The sequence below is a fragment of the Sminthopsis crassicaudata genome, chromosome 5, assembly GCF_048593235.1.
Source record: "Sminthopsis crassicaudata isolate SCR6 chromosome 5, ASM4859323v1, whole genome shotgun sequence".
NCBI lineage: Eukaryota > Metazoa > Chordata > Mammalia > Dasyuromorphia > Dasyuridae > Sminthopsis > Sminthopsis crassicaudata.
This window is the reverse complement of record NC_133621.1, coordinates 113535520-113557408: the sequence shown is the minus strand read 5'-3', so window position 1 is coordinate 113557408 and position 21889 is coordinate 113535520. Positions and strand designations below refer to the sequence as shown.

The 21889-nt window shown below is 36.5% G+C and overlaps 1 protein-coding gene across 3 annotated transcripts in view; it reads left to right on the top strand.

Moving 5' to 3' along the window:
- NRF1 (nuclear respiratory factor 1) overlaps positions 1–21889 on the top strand; it is a 122825-nt gene that overhangs the window by 18457 nt on the left and 82479 nt on the right. For 2 of the 3 annotated variants that reach the window (XM_074267945.1, XM_074267947.1), the window contains exon 2: positions 14033–14264. In XM_074267945.1, coding sequence (XP_074124046.1) covers positions 14042–14264 — 223 coding nt within the window. In that variant the 5' untranslated portion in view covers positions 14033–14041. Of the gene's footprint in view, positions 1–618; positions 1005–14032; positions 14265–21889 lie in introns of all 3 variants that reach the window. The other variant, XM_074267946.1, reaches the window with a different exon arrangement.

Below are 21889 nucleotides of genomic sequence, written 5' to 3'. Positions count from 1 at the left end.
CTTTCTCCTTCTCTTTTCTCATAGAGCCCCCATCCTAGTTTAGACCTTCATTACCTCTTGCCTAAATTGCTGTAAAGATTTCTTAATTGATTTCCTTGCTTCAAGTTTGCTCTCTCCTCCATCTATCATTCACATCAATCCTAAAGTGATTTTTTTTCCCCCCCTAAAGTTTAGATCAGACCAAGGGTTTTCCAACTCATTAAATTCCTGGGGTTCCCTGTTACCTCCCTGTTAACCTATTATTCAAGTAAACTCCTTTACTTGGTTTTAAAAGTCCTCATAACCTGCCTTCAACCTATCTTTCTAGGCTTGTTATTTATCTCTGCCCTCCCTAGCCTCCATAGTTCAGCTAGACTGTTCTTCTTTCTCACACATGATGTTCCCTCTGTTATCTGAACACCTTCTTCATTTTCCCTGCCTGTTTGCATTAAACCTCAGCCTCCATCCTCTAAAGTAATAAGAAATAATGGCTGTTAGGTCCTTACTAGGTGCTAAGTCGGTACTTAACAATTCTCTAGCTCATAGTTCACACCTTTAGTTCACACCTTTAAAGGAGTTTACTCTAGACTTCTGAAAAGGAGTTTACACCTTTAAAAGGAGCTATCTCATTGGTTGTAGGAGTTCCCACAAGCCCCTGGGAGTACCCACAGCCCGTTCTCTGGGAGTATAAAAGGAGCCAACATTGAGCTGAAGGGGCAGTCTGGATTGGGTCAAGGACAAGACTTCCCAGGAGAACTTCAGGGAAACTGGAGGAGATTCAGAGCCGGGATTCAGGAAGAAGAGGATTCGAGAGTCTACCTTCGTGATGACTGGAGACTTTGGATTCAGAGGGAGCTAGAGACTGAGGCTGGCTGGTGAGATTCTGACAGGAAAAGATTCAAGACTTTGAAAGACACAATACAGAACTAAAGCCAAGGCTGCCTCCCCAAAAGCTCCCCAAGAGATCTCCTCCCAGAGAACGATCACAAATCTAGAGACAACAGAACATTACAAAGGGCAGCTAGGTAAGGCTGAGTACTGGGTCGGGAGTCAGAAAGACCTACCTTCAGATGTAGCCTCAGACACTACATTCACTTTTCCTGTTTGCCTCTGTTTCCCCATCTGTAAAATGCAATAATATCACCTAACTTCCAAGAGAGATGTGAGAATCAAAGGAGATAATAATTGTAAGGTTTTTAGTACATTATCTGGCACATAGTGTGATACACACACATACACACATTTCCACATATGCTAATGTCATTATTGATATTCCCTGCAACTATCTAGCACTTGTCTATCAAGAAGAGGGATTGTATTTCAGTCATTTCTTTGACATCTGTTGGTTACTATGGCGATTGAAATTCAGAGGTTTTTAGTGTTGTTTTTAAAATGTTGTTTCACCTACTTTTACTGTTAGCATTTCATTTTCTTTTACTGGAAATAAGGAGAATACATTCTTTTCCTCTTTCCATGAGGAAATGTGGTATAAAAACAAAAGAGTGAGCCCAGGCACCAGAAGACTTGGGTTCAAGTCTCACTTCTGGCCCATCCATCATGGCAAGTTCCTAAGTCAGTCTGCTTCTTCCTCACCTGGTAGATCACAGATCCAGGCCCTTTTTCTTTGCATGTCCTACATATCCAACAAGCTGCTGGACATCCAGGCAATTCACACTGTGTCCCTGCTTTTTTCCTTGCTCTAGGGGAAAACTTGCTCTAGTCTGTCATCACTCAGCTCTCAAATTGTCTTCTCCAAGTACAGTTCTGGGTTTATTACCAACTCCTTCATTCCCACATTCAGCAAACTCCAATAGCTCCCCCATACCTTCTAGACTCACACCTCATCTCCCACCCTTCCAAAAAGAAAAAAAGGCACTTCTGTAGATTTTTTAAAGGCCTTCATATCCAGCCTTTTCCTTTTATACCTGGATCTCTCCTTATCTCTCTCTCTTAAGAAGCTTCTCTGATTTGCTTCAGGTTCCATCTATAAAGTCTCACCTTTTGCAGGAAACCTTTCCTTGATTCTCTTTAACTTTAGTGTCTACTGGTGCCTTTCTTCTGAGGTTATCTCCCATTTTTCCTGAATGTATCCTGTGCTTTTCCAGTTTACTATATACAGGTAGCTATTTACAACTATAGTGTAATCATTTGCTGGTGCCTCCTCTCTAGACTGTGAGGTTTTTTTTTTTTTTTTAATTTAATAATAACATTTTGTTTTCAAAATACATGCAAAGATAGTTTTCAACATTCACCCTTGCAAAACCTTGTGTTCCAAATTTTTCTCCTTTCCCTCCCCTAGACAGCAAATAATCCAATATGTTGAGCATGTGCAATCACATTTATCAGGCTACACAAGAAAAAGCAGATCATAAAGGAAAAAAAAAAAAATGAGAAAGAAAACAAAAAGCAAACAAACAACAAAAGTGAAAATACCATGTTGTGATCTACACGCTACCACAATCCTCTCTGGGTGTAGATGGCTCTCTTCATCATAAAACCATTGGAACTGGCTTGGATCATCTCATTGTTAGAAAGACTGTGAGCTTCTTAAGGGCAGGGACTGTTTTATCACTTTTTTGTACCCCCAGCAATTAGCACAGTGCCAGGAACCTAGCAGTCACTTAATACATGCTTGTGACCTGTTGGCTCTTATTTGATTCGTGCTTCCTGTTGAAGATGCTGGAAATCTTGTGGTCATTTTTGACCCTGTTCTTTCCTTTGACTTTTCCAGTGTGGGAGGAAGGCAGTCAGGATAGAGTCTGTGTAGCAAAAAGAACAGTGAAATTGGAGTCAGGACACCAGAAGTTAAATCTGGAGTCTTTTTGTTTCAGTCCCTCACTTGTAAGTTTTTGAGTATCTCAAGACAGAAGCAAAACAGATCCTGCTTACATTCTGTTAGGGGAGACTTGTTTCCATGTTGTATGTAAATATATACAAAACACCTGTGTGATCAATAATTGAGGACCTTAATTGCTGCATCAGGAAAGGCCTGATTAGGAATGTCATTTCCACTGAGCTGGTAAGGAAGCTAGGGATTCTAGGAATGGGGCAGCCTGTTTGTGCAAAAGGCACATGTTTTGTGACTCAGATACATGTTCTTCCCACTTGCTAGGCTGCCTTATTATTAATGAATTATAGTAGCTAACATTGGTAATAGGGCAAGAGAGATCATGAAAGCAAATGGACAGTCCAGAGCTAGAGTGTAGTGTTTAGAGCTGGAACGAATCCTAAAGGTCATCATGTCCTTCTCATTTCACAGATGAGGCAGTGGGGGCCCAAAGAGGTAAAGGAAATGTCCAGGATACACATTTTGAACTTAGGTCTCAGATTCCAGAATCCCTTAGGCCTTATTCAGTCAGTAACTTCCTAGGCAAGCCATTTCACTTCGGGGCCACAGATTCCTTATCTGATGATGAGTGACTAAACTAGATAAGCTCTTAAAATTCTTTCCATTTCTTTAAATAAAGAAAAGGTCTTAGGACCCTTCTCTCTCCATTCCCCATCTCTCGATGACACTTCAGTCAGATAGAAACTCTCAGACCACACAGCTGTTGTGAGCAAAGGAGGCTGCTTAGAAAGTGGAGTTTTTCTGAGGTATCTGAGGACACTTGAATTCTATGAGTGCTTACTTCTGATTGAGTCATTATCACTGAGATTTTATTTTTAAGTGGACATAATGACTAGATAACATATTCATTAAGTAAACAATTAGTTTCAATAATAGCACTTTCTGAAGCATAGCTGCCATGGTCTTCTCTAAAGTTTTTCTTTTAAAAATTCAGGTTACCCGTGTTCTACCCACCACTTCTTCCTCCAGTTTCATTGCTTTTCCAAGCAATTAAATTTTTCTAATAGTGCAGATAACAACTCACCCATCTTCTAAAACTTTCTTTATTACTTTGTCTGTCTCTCATAAATCTTCCATATGGGGTCAGTTCTGTGCACTGGGTTCCTTTTAAGTTTTTGATTATTACATGATGGGCTAGTGTAGCACATGGCCTGCCCATCACTTTATCTGTTAGTTATCCGCTTGCCTCCTTGTCCAGGCATGCATCTTTTGGATATCTTTGATGGTACTTTTTAACATGTGGTTCATTATTGGTAAGGTGCCTATTGACATAAGAAAGGATATTGAAGGATTCTTTGAAGTGCACAGCAAATTTGGAATCGAGCACAATGGGTTCATATCAGGATTTTGACAATTAACTAGTTTGGATGACAAGTCAATTAACCTTGTCTCCATCTGTTCAAATGGACATGATACTTATATCACTTATCTCACAGAGTTGTTGGAAGGAAAGTACATTTAAACCTTAAGGTACTATATAAATGGGAATTATCAGCTAGGAAAGATCAATACATGTGCCGATAGGTTTGTTTCTAGAAATAGATTCTTAGGTTAGGCATCTGAAATGATGACATTGGGTAAGATCTGTTAGGCAGAATATCAAGACAACTTTTTAAGTAGATGCCAAATTATGTAATGGAAGAATCAGCAGAACTGTGAGGCCTTCCACAGAACAAGGCAACAATGCTATATTTCATAGGAAGCAAGATCTGAATGAAAGTATCCTTTGTGATGTGAGCAAAGGGTGGAGAACCTCAGGCCATTTATGGTTCTCATTAATGGAAATGAAGGAAGCTTCCACCAATGCCAGCTTATTTTAAGTGTTTATTTAATTTCAGGCAATTTGGGGGAGCAGCTGTCGCCAAGTGATCATCCAGCAAAGTGATCTGCCAACTGAATTCTGTGACCCAATTACATAAATCTTGGTACATTTAGAAGCATCCTGTCCACAGTCAGTTCAGCTTTCCTCTATTCCATTGCCTGATTACTTCTGACAACCATATTATCCATGTCTAGCATAAAAAAACCAATACCTTAATCTTAAATCTAAGGTCTAACTTCTGTAACTCACCTGTCTTTGATTTATAATGTACTTGTTATGTACTTGTGGGTGCACTTTTATAATCCTTTTGGCCATTTCTATTTTAATCTCTGAAAGATAGGGAAATGAATGTGCTTGTAATATCAAGAAGAAACTCTATCTGTGAATGGGTTTACCCTTTCTGGAATACAGTGTGGAATTAAAATTTACAATAATGGGGGGCAGCTAGGTGGCAAAGTGGATAGAGCACCAACCCTGAATTCAGGAGGACCAGAGATCAAATCTGGTCTCAGACACTTAACATTTCCTAGCTGTGTGATCCTGGGCAAGTCACTTAACCCCAGCCTCAGGTGGGGGGGAGGGGGGAGTTACAATAATGTTCATATACTTTAGACACTGTTTTCAAAAAATAAAAATTAAAAAAAAATAGGATTTTATCCTAAAGAGATTTTTGGTGGAGGAATAATTAATTAATCAATAAAAATAAACAATTATATTAATTAAAAATATCAGAATGATTTGATTTTGGTTTTTTAGAAACTGGACCTGTCATTTGATTAGCATAGAGAAATACTGATCTTCCTCTATCAAGGCATATTATCCTCTTCCCTGAAATTTATAGGCTATGAGAATTGCTTGGGGGCAGTGAGAACTTGTATGATTTGCCCCGTACCATTTTTATATCTGTAAAGACTGGGACTGTCAGTATTTCTTGCTGATTCTGAGACCAGTCTCTCTCTCTCTATCCCTTATATTATGTGATTTGGTTACCAAAAAGCTAAAGTCACTATAACTATCTTTTGTTCTCAGATCAATAAATTGGTAAATAACAGAACTTCACAACATGCATACAACCAGTTCTTAAAATTTTTTCTTATGTTCTGATTTATGTTAAAAACTTGAACATATGGAAATTTAAATAAATATTATAATTAAATATTTTAGGAATATTATCATTAGCTTTTTAAATGAGGCATATTAATAATCAGTAGCAAAACCATTCTAAAACAGGTAAGAGAACACTTAACTTTTATTTTAAGCAATTTAAGAGAAACATTTCCACTAAAGTCTTGATGATTTCTTGTGGAAAGTTGGTGATCTCAGGTTTTCAGTGTTTGGGCAGTTGGAATTCACATTCTGCCAAGTCATACAACATTATAATGGCTTTGAGTACAGCCTAGCAATTAACTGTATATTGAACTTGGGCTACTCCTTCAAGGATAAGAGAGACTCCTCACCAGACTTGTTGGCTAATAGCAGAAATGCTGTTTAAGTCTTAGAGAAATCCAGGAGAGGAATGGAATCATAGGTCATTAAAAAAGGTTGATTTAATTTTTTTTTTTAACCAGTTCAGATTTTTAATTAGTGAAGATTTAGCTTAAAAGGATACATGATTCTTATTTTATGAACTTGACTTAGTGCTTTAATTAAGACATGGCTCAATAGTATTAAAAAAGGACTCTAGAGGGGGGAAAAATGGTCTAAACAATTTATCTTCAAGTTTTAAAAAAAATTTTCAATATTTTTTGTTTTAATTTATTTTTAATACATATTGCTTTATGAATCATATTGGGAGAGAAAAATCAGAACAAAAGGGGAAAACCAGGGGAGACAAAAAAAAAAAAACAATCAGAAAAAAGAAGTGAACATAGCATATTTTGATTTACATTCAATCTCCATAGTTCTTTTTTTGGATGCAGATGGCATTTTCTGTTTATTGGGATTGGTTTGGATCATTGAACCACTAAGAACCAAGCCTTTTATAGTTGAACATCCGCACATTCTTGCTGTTATTGTGTACAATGTATTCCTGGTTCTGCTTGCTTTGTTCAGTATGTTCGTGTAAATCTTTCCAGGCTTGCCTACAATCAGCTTGTTCATCATTTCTTATAGAATAGTAACATTCTATTATACCTTCATATACTACAATTTATTCAGCCATTCCCCAATTCATGGGCATTTTCCAATTCTTTACTATTACAAAAAGAGCTACAAACTCTCTTTGCACATGTTTTTCCCTCCTTTATGATTTCCTTGGGATACAATACCAGTAATAGCACTTCTGGGTCAAAGGGTATGCACAGTTTTGTAGCTCTTTAAGAAGGGTTTGTTTGTTTTTTTTTAATGATTTTTGCTGAAATTAATTTGTCTAGGGAAAATTAATTTTATATAGATCTCAACCCCCATATGCCATAAGCTTCTATAATAATAATTTGTTTTAAGCAGCCGTTAATAATGTTATTCATGAAAAATGGAATTCTCAGTCTTTTGGAAAGAAGACATACTTTGAAGGGAGTAAGAAGGCTTTGGCAGTCATTTACCTGCATTTCCTATAGAAAGAATTACTCCAGTTAAAAATGGAGCTTTAAATAGAAAATGAAATTCTGCACTTGTTCTTTTCTTTCTTTCTTTTTAAATTTGGTTTTGGTGCCCTCTAGTGTTTCAGTCAAGTTATAGTAAATATATTATGAAATAGGCATTCTGAGGAGTTCTCTTTTCTTGAATTGTTAATCTAGAATCTAGATAATTTAAATCCTAATAATTTAATACTAACAACTACATAATTACATGTTCTCTATTATCTACTGTCATATAGAGACCAATACTTTAGCCCTAAACCTAAATTACCTAGATTTAGGATTAAAGTATTGATCTTCATCTATCATACAATCTGAGTAACTTAGATTCAAGATTAAAGTATTGGGTTTTGGTTTTTTTTTTTTTTTTTTTTTTTTAATGCTAGACATGGATAATATGGTTGTCAGAAGTAGTCAGGCAAAAGGTTTAGAGGAAAGAAGCCTTTCCACTACTTCTTGTAATATCAAGCAAAGTAACCACCATGAGAATAGCCAGGGATAAAGTCTAAATGTCTTTATTGTCTCCTTCTCAGTCTGTCTCCTTGCCTGGAGCCCAGGCTAGCTTTCTGGAAGCCAGCCATGGTGGTGGGAGATGGAGTGAATGTCTCTTGTCCCAGTCCTAGTTGGCTCTTGTATACTCTATAGGTGTCAATCTTGTAGAACTATATTAAGTACTAAGTACATATAAAACTAGATAACCATTGTCTCATCAATTCCACTGAGTTAACACCTTGTTGTAGGACTAAATCAAGCATACTGAGCCTAAGTATACTTCTCCAGAGTTCTGGCCCATTACAAGTAGAAGGAGTTTTGCCTAACTAATCTTTGTACTTAGCTACTAGCACAGTACTCTGAACATATACAAATACACAAAAGGTCTTTGACTTCATAAGTTTGGGGAATTTCTTTTGGGGGCTTTCTACTGATATTTAGTAGATAAGTCCTAGAGGAGAAGGAAGTTTCCTGAGGTACATAGACATTCAAGACCTAATTCAGGGTCACACACTTTGTAAGTGGGGACCTATGCTTTGATGACCACCTTCCTTTCCCTGTCCTTCCCCTCTCTGCAACATCCCTAGAATAAATTTAACTTCTTTGCCTCTCTGCTTCTTGATATTTACCATCATGACTTCTACTGCTTCTATCCTCATTCCTGTAATAATTAATGCCACTTAGGAGGAAACTATTTTCCTGCCCTTTCCTCATTGTTCTTTCATTCCCATTTGAATGTCTTAATCAAGCTGTCCCTCCTAGATTTCTTGTTCCATACTGAATTAACTGCCCTTCATCCTGGATATGCTTTCTCTCATATTTTTTTTCCATCTGTTGAGCTTCACCAGAACCTCTATCTTCTTGGATGAGACTCTACCTTCTCTCATAACTGACACATTGGACCCAGAGGGGGAATAAGAATACTTGCTCCTTGTTGTCATTCTGATTCTTTGCCTCCTTAACTCAGTAACTTTTACTTTTTTGAAGTCCAAACAATTAAAATTCTCCAAAATTAGGGTAGATGCAGTACACTGACCCTTGAGTTCTTTTGCCTTCTTATAGAGCTCAGCACCAGGTTCACCACCTTTCATTCCTTCCCCATTTCTACCTTTATCTTGGGGAACTTTCACATAGAGGCTTCCTCAAACTCTGTAACCTTCTATGGCCTGTTTATTCCTTTACTTCACCTTAGCCAAGTATAGGCCTGGTTACATGCTGGACCTTTCTGTTGCCTCTAATGAGGAAGTCTGACATCCTCCTATTGGACCATAATTTCTTATCATTCCTCCTCCCTGGGCTTCACTACTCTTATACTTGTTCCCCAACCTCATGAGAACTATATTCTCTCTACTCTTCAGAACTTTCTCAGGTCCATCAATGGCTTTATTCTCTGCTTTCTTCAATGTCGAACCATTTCAGCTCAACCCTTTTCTCCCTCTTGAATTCTTTCCTTATTGGCCTTTCTTTGTTTTTCTCTTGCCAAGCCTTTGCCCCAGATTACTCCCATATGAATGTGTATTTTTACAAATTATCGTGTACTTGTGTTTATATTTCTAGGGATACTGATTATTAGAATCCTCTATTAGAATAATAAGCTACCTGAGACTAGGGATTGTTTTGTTCTTTGTTATTAGATTTCCCCATTTCTATCCCAGGCTCTAGCATGGTAATAGTAAATGTTTTGTGCTTAATTGTATTTATGGTGAGTACTGGCCTATAGGTTTTCAGTCCTAAGGGTTACTTTCCTTTGTTGTTGTCCTTTGTCCTTTGTCCTTCATTCTCAAAGAGGACTGTGACATGGGAGGGGATGTCATGACTACAAGTGAGTTGTATTTCAGTGAGGGAGGGCTGTGCAAGGGTACCTGCCTCACTTTCCCCTCCAGAGCCATCTGACACTTTGCTTTAATTTTAGTTTTACAGTGAAATATCTACTAGAAAGTTTCATGTAAAAATATCAGCATCTCAAATTCTACATGTTCAAAGTGGAATTTATCATTCCCCTTAACCTGTCTCCTCTATCAAATTTCCATTATTTTGTTGAGGACATTGCCCTTTCTGTCACCCAAGTTGGAATCTTTTTATCTTTTTCTTCTATCTCACCTCCCATAAAAAAGCCATATTGTGTGTGTGTGTGTGTGTGTGTGTGTGTGTGTGTGTGTGTGTGTGTGTGTGTGTGTGTGACAGACAGATCAACTAGATACATGCATTTAATTAAAAAGCACTTATCATTCTTTAGATGCCATTATATATAGGTGGCAAAAATGAAAAGGTCCCTAACCGCAAGAATATCACATTCTCTTAGGGTAGATTCCATGCATACATATAAGTGTATATAAAAGAAAAACAAGTGGATTTTTTTTTTTTTTCCAGAGGGAATGGTCAGCAGATAAAGGTGATAAGAAAAGGCCTATACTTCTGAGAAATTTGAGGCAAGGATTCTAAGGCAAAGGTTAAGGAGGGAGTGTACCTCAGTTGTGGAGGAAAATTGATTTTTAGAAAGTTTTATTGAACTCTCTGAGGAGGTATTTCTCAATGCCAACTTGAGGATTCTGAATATCTGATCTTTTATCTTCCTCTTGACAGACTGACAGGCAGACACACACACGAATGTAAGGGAGAGCCAGGTCACAGTGTGTTTGCCAGGGCATAACATGGTAATTTGTGTTGTTGTATGAAGAAGGTAGCTGTGGCACTCTGGGCCCTTCCTTATTTATGTTACCTCTGGGCCTTTCCTGCCCCAAGTGTTTGGGCATGACTGGCAGCTCCTGGGGGAGTTAGTCATTCTTTGTGTGGGCTTAATTATTACTGTTTCTAACAATGTTACCTGTGCATTTGACCTTGGTGCCTTGCTGACTTCCAGAGGTAAGGGCACTTATCTGGCTATATACAAGCAGCTTTTAGGGCTGAGGTGAGGAGGGTGGTGGTGACACTGGGGTGGGCAGGCAAGGGAGAGAGGAATGAGAAACACAAAAGAAAGGGCAGTTACAAAAAAAGAAAGAAAATCAAAGTAGAAATGATGGCTCACCACGATACTGGAAAGAATGATGGATTTGAAGCCATAGAATCCAAGTTATACCTTGAAGGACCTTGGACATACCTTTGCAACTGGTTTTTCATCTGTTAACTAAGAGAATTGCAATAGATGGTCTCCAAGGTCCTTTTGAGTTCTAAAACCATGATTTATATCTTAAGGTTGCTTTTTATGGATCTGTAAAATACTTGGATCTTATCCCTTCTTTTTTAATAGTGCTTCATACTTAGTTGGGCACAAAAAAAAAATTCACTTGTTTTTTTATATACACTTATATGTATGCATGGAGTCTACCTAAGAGAATGTGAAGGTGTAAAGGTGTAAAGCTTTTTCCATTTAAAGACTCTTAGTTGAGGTGTAAACTCTTCTGCCCTCCCTCTTTTTAATCTAAGTTTACATGTGGGAGTCAGTCCTATAATATGAAGCCACTAGGAACCCCAGGGATATCACTATTTCATTACTTCCTTCAGATTTATTTAAGATATGAATTTATGTTATGTATATTTACTGTTTGGTAGTGTTTTGGAGTTGGGTTTTTTCTTTTTCTTTTTTTGCATTAAAAAAATTTTTTTTTTAGGTTTTTAAATTTATTTGTTTAAAGTTGTGTATAATAATTTCTGCCACCTCCTTAATTTGACTAGGTAGTAGATTTTTTTTTTTTTTAATAAGTTGTCTATGTATGAAGGGAAGCAATTGTTAAAAGTCTCTGGCCTTTAGTAATTGTTGATATAAGGGATATTTGTACTGGGCATTCTTTTAGCTGCATGTTATATTTCTAAGACTTTTGAAAATATTTTGCATTTGTTTTGTTTCCTGCCCTTTTCCGCATCTATTCAGTGGTTCAGAGAAATCACACTTCAAATTTTACCTGTAGTAGTTTTCTCCAAAGTCTTGCCTTCCTGGTTATCCTTAAAAGGACACACTCTTTCCCTTATTCCCTTTCCCCTGTGTTTAGACTCACCCGCCTGGATATGTTCATTTAGGAAGTTTCCTTCAATTCAATATCTATAGAATGTCTGCTCAGCAGATGACAACTGACTAGAATGTTTTCTTGAAATTGATGTTTAAGGTGTACTTTCCCTGCTAGAACTCTAGCAATATCTCATAAGCATGCATGTTTTTAATGTCTTTTAAAAAGTATTTTATTTTACAATAATATTTAAAGTAAAATTCATAAGAATTTGTCACCAGATCAAGAATTCTAAAGCATCTTTACCTCTATTTTAGAAATAAAGAGAGGAAAGGTGGTGGTGACAAAGTTATTGACTGGTTCTTTGAACAACATTGATGGGGAGGGGAAGTGTGGAATCCATTAGCCCCAAGTGCATGGAAACCCAAATCCTTTTGAAAAACCATGCTTCTGTCTTGTCATGTGTTATTTTAAAAATCATTTTGTGAAAGTTTGTGCCCTAGCCTAATAGCTAATGAGATTTGATGGGAAAATGCCATTTTGCACTTTCTTGCCTTGTCCTTTGTCTTGCTGATTTGTACTTTATTTTATTTGTATTTGTACTTTAATTTAAATAGTTAAGAAGAGCTTTCATGATAAATTTCCTGATGTAGACAGGAAGTCCAGACTAAAGCATAGGACAGAAATTCCACAGTTCATTGAGCTTGTTGGTGTGATCTAAAAGGCATATTTAAAAGAACAAAATTTTGCTAGCAGATTTTGCTTCATTTTTTCAACAGTATTTACTCTATATAAGCTACTGTGCTAGCATATGAAGGGAAGACTGGGGAAGATGTAAAGCACCTTAAAGTATTAAATAAATAAATGGAAAAATGGGGATTTGTATTCAGGGAATTAATAATATCAGAGGAGAGGCCAGATAGTTACAAAATTATTACATTTTACTTTCCCCAGGAAAAATGTAGTGCAGAAGCTGGAGTAAGAACTAAGACTACAAATAGTGATAGTTTGGAGCAGTAATATTTTAGAATGGCCTCTCCCTACCACAAGTAGTGGTTTAATTTCATGATCCTTGGAAATCCCATAGAGAAAACCACAAAGCACTGCCACTATGTTTGGCGTATCCCCGAGTTCAAAACTGGGCCCATAACTTCTCTTTACTTTTTCAATTGCCTCAAACCTCTTCTAAGCTTTGATTTCCCTTTTTTCTTCTGTCCCACCACCATCCTCATTAACCAGTTTAAAACCTTGCAATCATCTTTGATTTTATTTTTTCTCATAACTCTTTTTTCCTGTATCAAATCAATTCTAAATCCTATTGATTATTCTCCTGTAATCAAGTTATTATAAAGTGTGGTGCTGGGCAATTAATTTAGACTCTGATCTGAAGACAGGGTGCCAGCTGTTCCCCATACCTATGAAATCCCAGTTCTAGCCTCGGTCCTGGGGCAAGTAGTCTTACCTTGAGTATTGCTTCCTAATGAGTCTCCTTGTCTTCATTCACTCCAGCCTCCCAACCTATGTTCTTTTACAGACTGGGTTTCTTAATGGGCAACTATGATTGTGTTATTTACCTCCTAAGAGGTCTTTGATACATCTTGAGGGTGAAAAAGCCAAGCTCCTTAGTTAGTCATTTGAGGTCTTTCTAATTTGGCCCCATCCAATCCTTCCAACTTGTTTTCAGTCTCTCTCTCATTGTTAAGCTCCAGAGCTACAGAAAAACCAAAACAGTCAGCCTTCTTCTGTGAAGTCATCTACCTTCATGCTATTATCACATTCCTTCTATCAAAATCTTACTTGATTTTCAAGGCTCAGCTTACATTCCATCTTTCCCCTAAAGTTTTCTAGTTTCTATTATAGCTATCTGTATATGTATCTCATGTGCTTAATAGATTGTAAGTTTATTTGGAGCAGAAATTCTGTGATTTTTAAAGCAATGTTGCACTTTGGGTACCTAGTACTGTACTTTAAACATAGTAGACACCTAATGGTTGTTGACTGTAACTTTGGGTCTCTTTTAGAACAATATTCTGTGTTTTTGCCATAGAGTTTTGGATGGTATTTTCTATTTCTTTCTTTTTAAAAAACAGCTACCAAAAGGAGATTTTTTTTTTTTTTTTTTTTTTTTTTTTTTTTTTTTTTTTTTTTTTTTGCTTTGCCATAATCAGAATACTCCATATTTCTCTGAAAAGTAGCTGTGGCATTATATTGGATGTAGAATATAAATAACATATAGACGATGAAACTGTGGAAGCTTTTCAAAGTTCCTCTGCTACTGAGGAAAACTTTTCTTCATCAGTTTAAATTTTATTCCCCTACTGACACTTCTAATTGATTTATGTTTTCTTTCTGTCTTTTGCTTTTCTTTTGAAAGTATTTATTCATGGAGGAGCACGGAGTGACCCAGACAGAACATATGGCTACCATCGAAGCTCATGCAGTGGCCCAGCAAGTACAACAGGTCCATGTAGCCACTTACACGGAACACAGCATGCTGAGTGCCGATGAAGACTCTCCTTCTTCTCCCGAGGACACCTCCTATGATGATTCGGACATCCTCAACTCTACAGCTGCTGATGAAGTAACAGCCCACTTGGCTGCAGCAGGTATTGTAATCTAGGAGCCCTCGGTTTTTGGGTTTGTTGGGGGAAAGGGGGGGTTGTTATAGCTCAAGGGATTCCGTAGGTAATCTTTGCTTTCAGTCATTGAACATGGGGCACAGTGGAAAGAAGACTGGCCTGGGAGTCAGAATAGCCAGATTCTGTTATCAGTAATTAGACAATTCACAGCAAAAACTTCGTTTTTTCATCTATAAAATGAGGAATTAAAGTAGATTTCTAATGTCCCCTCTAATTCTAAAGTGATGTTCCCTTTCAAGAACCTGTTTTCTTTTGGCATGATGTTATTCCTAGTATGAAACTCTACTGAAGCAGAAAAGTAGAGTAAATAGCACATTTACTATATAGAGATGCCAGAAGCCTTGGATTCAAATCCTATCTTTTACATTTCTTACTTATTGGAGTGTAGACAAGTCTTTAACCTCTCTGATCTTCCTTTTCTGGAGATATTAGTTAATTTCTGGGCCTACTCTTTAGGACTATTATGAGGAAAGGAAAGATCTATAAATCAGTTGTTAAACATCCAATTAACAATAGTCATAATGTGTTAGTGGTGGTGGTGATAATTATGAGGAGGAGGAGGAGACTTAAGTTGACTCTAGAATATGTACAACAGTGGAAATGTCATTGTAATAAACATTTTGTCGAGGAATATTTGGGTACTAAGTAAGACCAGCCCAAAGCTAAGATTTCAGAGCTCCAAGGTTGAAAAGGCATAAAGATAACATCTATTAATTGCCTCACCAATAATATAATATAAATATATACAAATATAATATAAACAAATTTTCTAAGTCAAATAATTTTATAGAAACAATCTTCCAATTTCCCCATGATCTGAGCCTTTAAGGAAAAGGAGGTTGTTGATACACATCCTGAAATGGATTTTGGTAATTAGTGATGATGGCATGAAGTTTCTGAGGATGATAGTTGTAGAACATTGGAAAATAATAATAATTGACATTTATATTGGGTTTTTAAGTTTTGCAAAGTGCTTTACATAAATTGACTCTCATAATCCTGAGTAAAATTCTTCATTTTATAAATGAGAAAAAAAAGGTTAAGAAAGTCATGTAGCTAATAAGGATCAAAAGTGGAAATAGGCCTTCTAGATTCCAAGTTCAGCAGTGTATCCAGCATACAACATTGCCTTTCCTTTATGGAGGAGATTTTGCTAAATTCTTTACCAGGAATTAGCCTCCAGCTTAATGATTATTTTATAAGTGAGGTGTTCCTGGGCAGGTGACTAGGTGGGATGGCTTTACAAGGCTCTCTCAGCTTTATGGTTTTATGACAGCATGACCAAATGATCCATATACTTAACTTAGTCTGAAGTTAATAGTGACTTGAGTGTCATTTAAGATACTATATAAACAAATGGTCAGCCTAGAAGTATAAACAGTAGAATTTTAGAACTTGAAGGGACCTTAGATATTTCTGCCTTTATAAGGCTAGAAGCCAAAGTCTGAAGAGATGAGATGAGTTGTCTAAAATGTAAAAAACTTGTAATGGTATCTGTCAACCAGATTAGAAATGAGGATTCTTGGCTCCTGGGGTTTAGTGATACTGCTCCCTTCTTCCTGATCACTTCGGGCCCTCCGTCTTTGTTGGCTCATCATCCATGTCCTGTTCTCTAATTGGACTTACTCTCTTTTTGTTATGCATCCTTTCTCAGTTTCCACACATTCAATTATTATCTCTCCGGAGATGACTTGTAGATTCCTATAGCCTGCCCTCTTGCATCACCAAATACTTTTCTTATTGGTTGTCCTGTATATATCTCAAATTCAGTAGGTCCCAAACAGAACTCCTTACCTTTTCCCACAAACTGACCTCTCTTTCTAACTCCAATGGGTTAGAGGCTGGGTGCCTCATCCTCCCCCCTCTGTTTCCACATCTGGTACCCTCCTTAACGCTTTACTCTCTCTCCTCCCAGACCCAGCTGGTTCTGCTATGTTGTCACCACCTGTCTGGACTTTTGTAATAGCCTCCTGCTTGACCTCCTTACTTTAGATGTCTCTCTTTTCCAATCTATCCTCTGCCCAAGTGCCCACTTCCTAAAGCACCAGACTGTTACTCCTTGATTAAAAAGCTCCAGTGACTTCCTCTTGCTTCTAGGAAAAAAGCAGATACTTCTGTTTAGCATTTACAGTAGAGCTGCTGGCAGCTTTTCTAGGCTATATTGTAGCACATTCTTTTCCTTCTTACCCTTTCTGAGGTCCAGCCAAAATAATTTGCTGTTTCTTATTTACCTCCAGAAACTTTGTTCAGGCCATCTCTCACACGCTACCTCCTACGGGAGGCCTTATCCCTTCATGTATTAGTCCCTCAACCAGGTATTCTTTACTTTCCATTTCTTATTGGTCTTTACGGGCAGGTAGATGGCCCAGTGAATAGAGTTGCTGGGCTTAGAGTCAAGAAGACTCAACATCTTCATGGGTTCAAATCCAGCCTCAGACATGAGCAGTGGGGCCCGGGGCAAGCCTGTCTGCCTCAGTTTCCTCATCTGTAAAATGAGCTGGAGAAGATAAATGGCAAAACATTGCAGTATCTTTGTCAAGAAAACCCCAGGTGGAGTTACAGAAAGTCAGACATAGCTGAGCAACAACCACCGTGAATCTGCATCCTATTTCTCCCAGTGGGATAGGGAATTTTGAGGATGGAAACTTTTTCTTTTTTGTCTTAATATCTCCAACACCTAATGCAGTGCCTAATAATGATTTACTAAATAAATATCTATGGATTGGGTTCTTCTGCCTTATTGCCTTTCTGAGAAAAGAAGGTTCAGTAAAGCTTTGTTAGAAAGAACATAATGCAAATTGTACATGAGAGAAGCACAGGCTGAATCATAAATTATGATGGAAAAAACCCACCATTTTAATAGGGCTACTTAATGGTGTGCAGTGAGTTTTCCAAATGATCAGTTTTATTTACTCAATACCAAGAACTCTTTGATGTTATAGGTAATTAAACTGAAAAATGTTTAAATTTGGAATTGAAAATGAAAAATTAGTGAAATCCTTCCACTTTCCAGGAGAGGGCATGCCAACATTATAAATCTATATTCTAGATGGGATTCATTTCTATTGATTTGGGGGACAAAAGTTGACACTTTTTAAGGACAAGGATTTTATCCATTCACATTTCTTGCATTCTAATAGAATTGTTAGGACTATAGAAAACTAAGGACCATATAATTAAACCTCATTTTATATATGAAGAAGCTGAGACCCAGAAAAGAATGAATTGTCTCTACGTGATCACATGACTAATTAGTAACAGACTTAGAACCAGAATTCAACATTCTCAATATCCTTTCCTTAGCTTTTTCTACTACTTCAATTTGCCCTTTGCAAATTCTGTTTCTTTCTGACTTTCATGTAACTTCTAATTATACCTAATTCAGTTTCATATGCTAATTAGTTTTTAGGTAGCATGATTAAAATTAAAATCTGCAAAGAAAATCTTTTTTTTAAACCACCAAGGTTAATATTCTTTCCAGCTTTATGATTTTATTTGATCCAAAAGATTCAAACTCATGCTCTTGAATCATTTACTAGAAGACAAGAAAAATAATTATTTATTTTACTTGAAGTAAAAAATGAGTAGTATCATAGTTTTAAAAATACTGTTTATGATAAACAGATGAAAATATAAAGAACTTAGATAATCTAAAACATTATGAATCCCTTAAAAACCATTTTTTTCATATTTCTGACAATTCTTTTTGTTTGAGAAATGATTGGTTTAGATATTGGTCTCTTTTCATCCACATATGTATAAAAGTTTTAAAAAAAGTCAAACTTAATGAAGTTTCAGTAGTTACTGCATCTGTTATCTATGTAGTTAACCAGCAGTTTTATGTATATATTAGGAGTGGGTAAAAGCAGTGCACAAGGCAGGAGAGGAAGTATTCTTAAACCTTAAGTATTAGTGGTGTTTACATGTAAATTGGCTACATAGGAAGGTGTACATCAATCATAAAACTTGAAGATATATCAAGATATCATCCTATTAGTAAGGTGAATGCTTAATATTTTTTCTTTAAATATTTACTTGGTCCACCCTCTTTTAGGAGTTCATTACAATTCTATGTCACCACAATTAATAGTCAAGAAAATTTTTGGTTTCATTGGAGCCCATTCCCTCATTTGACCTTCTCGGTATGAAAATGAATGTTCTCGGAAAGGTTATTTGTGTATTTGTTATCTTTGTATTCACCATACTGAACAACTTAGAATATCCCTTTTTTTTCACTTTATCATTGTTAGAGTCCTTTTTCTGCATTCTTCATTTCCCCCCATATATCCTTTTTCAAAAGTGTAATTATCAATAATAAAAGTTTATCATCAAACACTCATATAGCTTATAAGCAAGGGATTACTCCTTGCTTGTATATGCATGTCATATTCCCATTAATTATTCTCTCCTATTATCACATTTTCTCATCTTCCAAAATGGAGGGTTATCGATTAGCATTCATCTATTCACTGGCATTCATATTAGGTCCTTTCCCATTCATTTCCTTAAGGAAAAATCCTATTTTAGACAGAAATGTATGTTTGCTTTTGCTCAGTTCCACATCCATAAAGTGCCTCTGCAGGATATACTAAAAAGAGAATTCTTTATTTTGAAAAATTTAAGGTCCATCGATAAAACAGTTAGCAATCACAAATAACAGAAGAAAGTATGTATATCTAGTGACATCCAGTTTTTTCTTGTTATGACATTAAATTATATACAAAGTAGGCTTTGCAACCCAAAGGCCTAAAAGAGGACTAAAATAGATGATCAGGATTTTTTAACGCAACCTTGACATTCTTTTATCATGATGATTACTTCTAAAAAGCCTTTGACTTTGAGTCAGTCATCAAGCTTTTCTTAAGCTCCTGTTATGTGCCCAGTATTGTTCTAGATGCTGGGGATAAAAAGACAGAAATGAACTTACTCCTGTCCTCAGGAAGTTTATAGTCCAGTGAGGAAAAGGGGATAGAAAATATCTGTCAATGAATCCATTGGAGAAGCATTTTAAAAGTATTTACTGTAGAATCATTGTGCTAAGTGCTGCACATTTGCACATATACATGAGTAAAATAGATGCAAGAGAGATGGGGAAGAGACTAAGCAGCAGAGGGAAACCAGAAGGGCTTTGTGGAGGAAGTAGCACCAGAACTGATCCTTGAAGGAAATGGACAGTATTAAGGGACAGAAGTGGCGGGGGGGGGGGGGTGGAGGGTTTCCCTGGAATACTTAGGTCTTATGAGTATCATGCATACTTCCCCCCTTCCCTCAATCTTTCATGCTTCCTGGGGGCAAAAGCAGGGAGTAGAGCTGGCAGCAGAACTGGTGATTGGCTGGCATTCACCAGAATGCTTCTCTTAGGGGAATCCTCCAGGTCTTCCTTGTTTTGAGGATACATTGGGAAACCTGTCATTTTGTAAGGAGCCCTGATGAATCCTCAGTAACCCAAATGTAAATTAAAAACCAAAGTTAGCATTCCCCAGTAGAGACTTCAAGATGTCTATGACTGCCTGAAAGAATACCTGCAAGAAGAAGAAATATAAATACTGTCAATGTAGGAGATATTGTGGAATGATAAGCACACTAATACACTGTTGGTGAAGCTGTGAAATAATATGACCGTTTTGGAAAGCAATTTGGAATTCTGCAAATAAAGTGACTAAAGTGTTCCATGCCCTTGGAATCAGAGATTACATTAGTGGGCTTATACCCCAAGGAGCCCTATCAATTAGAAGAAAGTCCTCGTATACTCTAAAATACTCATGGCAATACTTTTTTTGTGATAGCTAAGAATTGGAAGCAAATAAATACTCTTCAATTGGGGAATGGCTAACCAATTCATGGCACATGAAATGTTACTACAAGAAATGATATAGAGAAAAGTATGAAAAGATATCCATGAATTGAAGCAGAATGAAGTCAGCAGAGTTAAGAAAACAATTCACAGTGACTACAACAACATAAATGAAAAGAACGAAGACACATCAAAAAATCAAAAAGTAAATGTAGCAAAATTATAAAGAAAAAGGAAGATTCATATGAAGAAATATGCAAATGGAAGGTCCATGGATTTTGCATATTGCATGTGTTTCTGGACTTTTTCAGTTAGCTGTGCCAATTTTTTTTCTTTTCTAAAAATATTATAAAGCATTGCTCTCTAGGAGAGGGAGAGAAGATGGGGAGGGCTATGATAACTAAGATAACATCAAAAACAGAAATTATCACTAAGAACTTGTTTTTAAAAAGAGCCAAGGTTGGGTATCAGTGTTCTGTGATCAGTATTCTCTCAGGTAATTATTAAATTAGATTTTAAAGATGCTAAGGATGATGATACTAGCATTTGAAATAGTATAGCATTCTGCTTTGGAAGTATCTCCTCTTTGGCAATCACTCAGGGGATCTGCTACTATGCCTTTTTATTGAGTCCTAATGTACTTTCTAAAATTGGAGCAAGCCATGAGTTCAGTGCTTCCCACGCCTTTAAAATGCTATTTATTACATGTGGAATTTTTTTTTTCCTTGTTGGATGTTTGAGGTTGATTAGGGAGATAAAATAAGTTATTACTTTATGACTTACCTCCTTATCTCTAATGTATAGTACATTATGTTTATGGGAGTCCCATTAATAGACACTCTCAGTACCAGTTCAAATGAATGTTGATAGTACTTCAGTGGAATCACTTCTTGGTTATAAAAGATGATATAAAACTTTTGATTTTTAGGGAAACTGGTTTAAATAGCTATATACAGATATCCTAAACAATATATCTGTGAAAGCATGCAAGTTAACACACTTTTGATCTTAGTTGTTTGCAGAGTCCATAAATATGTTTTCAATGTTTATGAAAGGAAATGTCCTTGGCCAGTTGGAAACCCAAGAGCTAGGACTTCATGTTATAATTTTCCTGAAGCTTAGCTTTCACTTTAGGCATAAGATCTTTCATTCCAGTAATGAGGCAGTTTTGCTTTCATTGACCTTCTCTCATTAGGATAATTTTCATCTATTCCAGATTATGTATTTTCCTGCTAGAAATAAAGCTTTCATCAGCTAGGCCTTGTTGTTACCATCTCCTTTGTTGGCAACATTCCTAGAAAAAGAGGCTGTGATCCAGAGAAAGTTATCTCATTTGGCCAGCGTGTTTCTCTTAACTTTCTCTCAGATGCTCTTACAACAAGAATTTAATAGGTTTTTGTTGTTTATTTATTTTATTTTATTTTATTTTGTTTCTTAACTGTGTCTGTTTAACTTGGTGTTAGTATTGGAAGGTTTTAGAATGAATAGAAGTGAAAATGAAGTCCATTGCTGTGGGAGAATCTCTTACCATTTGGCAGTGCATCATTTGTCTTGTTACAAAATACATGTGATTATTATAGAAATAGTAGTGAAACCCCATAAGCCTTCTTGAAGACATATGCTTTACAAATACAGATTTGCCTTGATTATAAGAAAAAATTAAGAGCAAAAATCAGATTTAATCAGGTAGATAAATCACTTTATGAAGGAATTTGTTGCAGGATTCCTTTAAAGAGTCTTCACTAGTGCATGTAAAATGCTCCATTTACAAAATTTAATTTATAGTCATTGTGTCAAG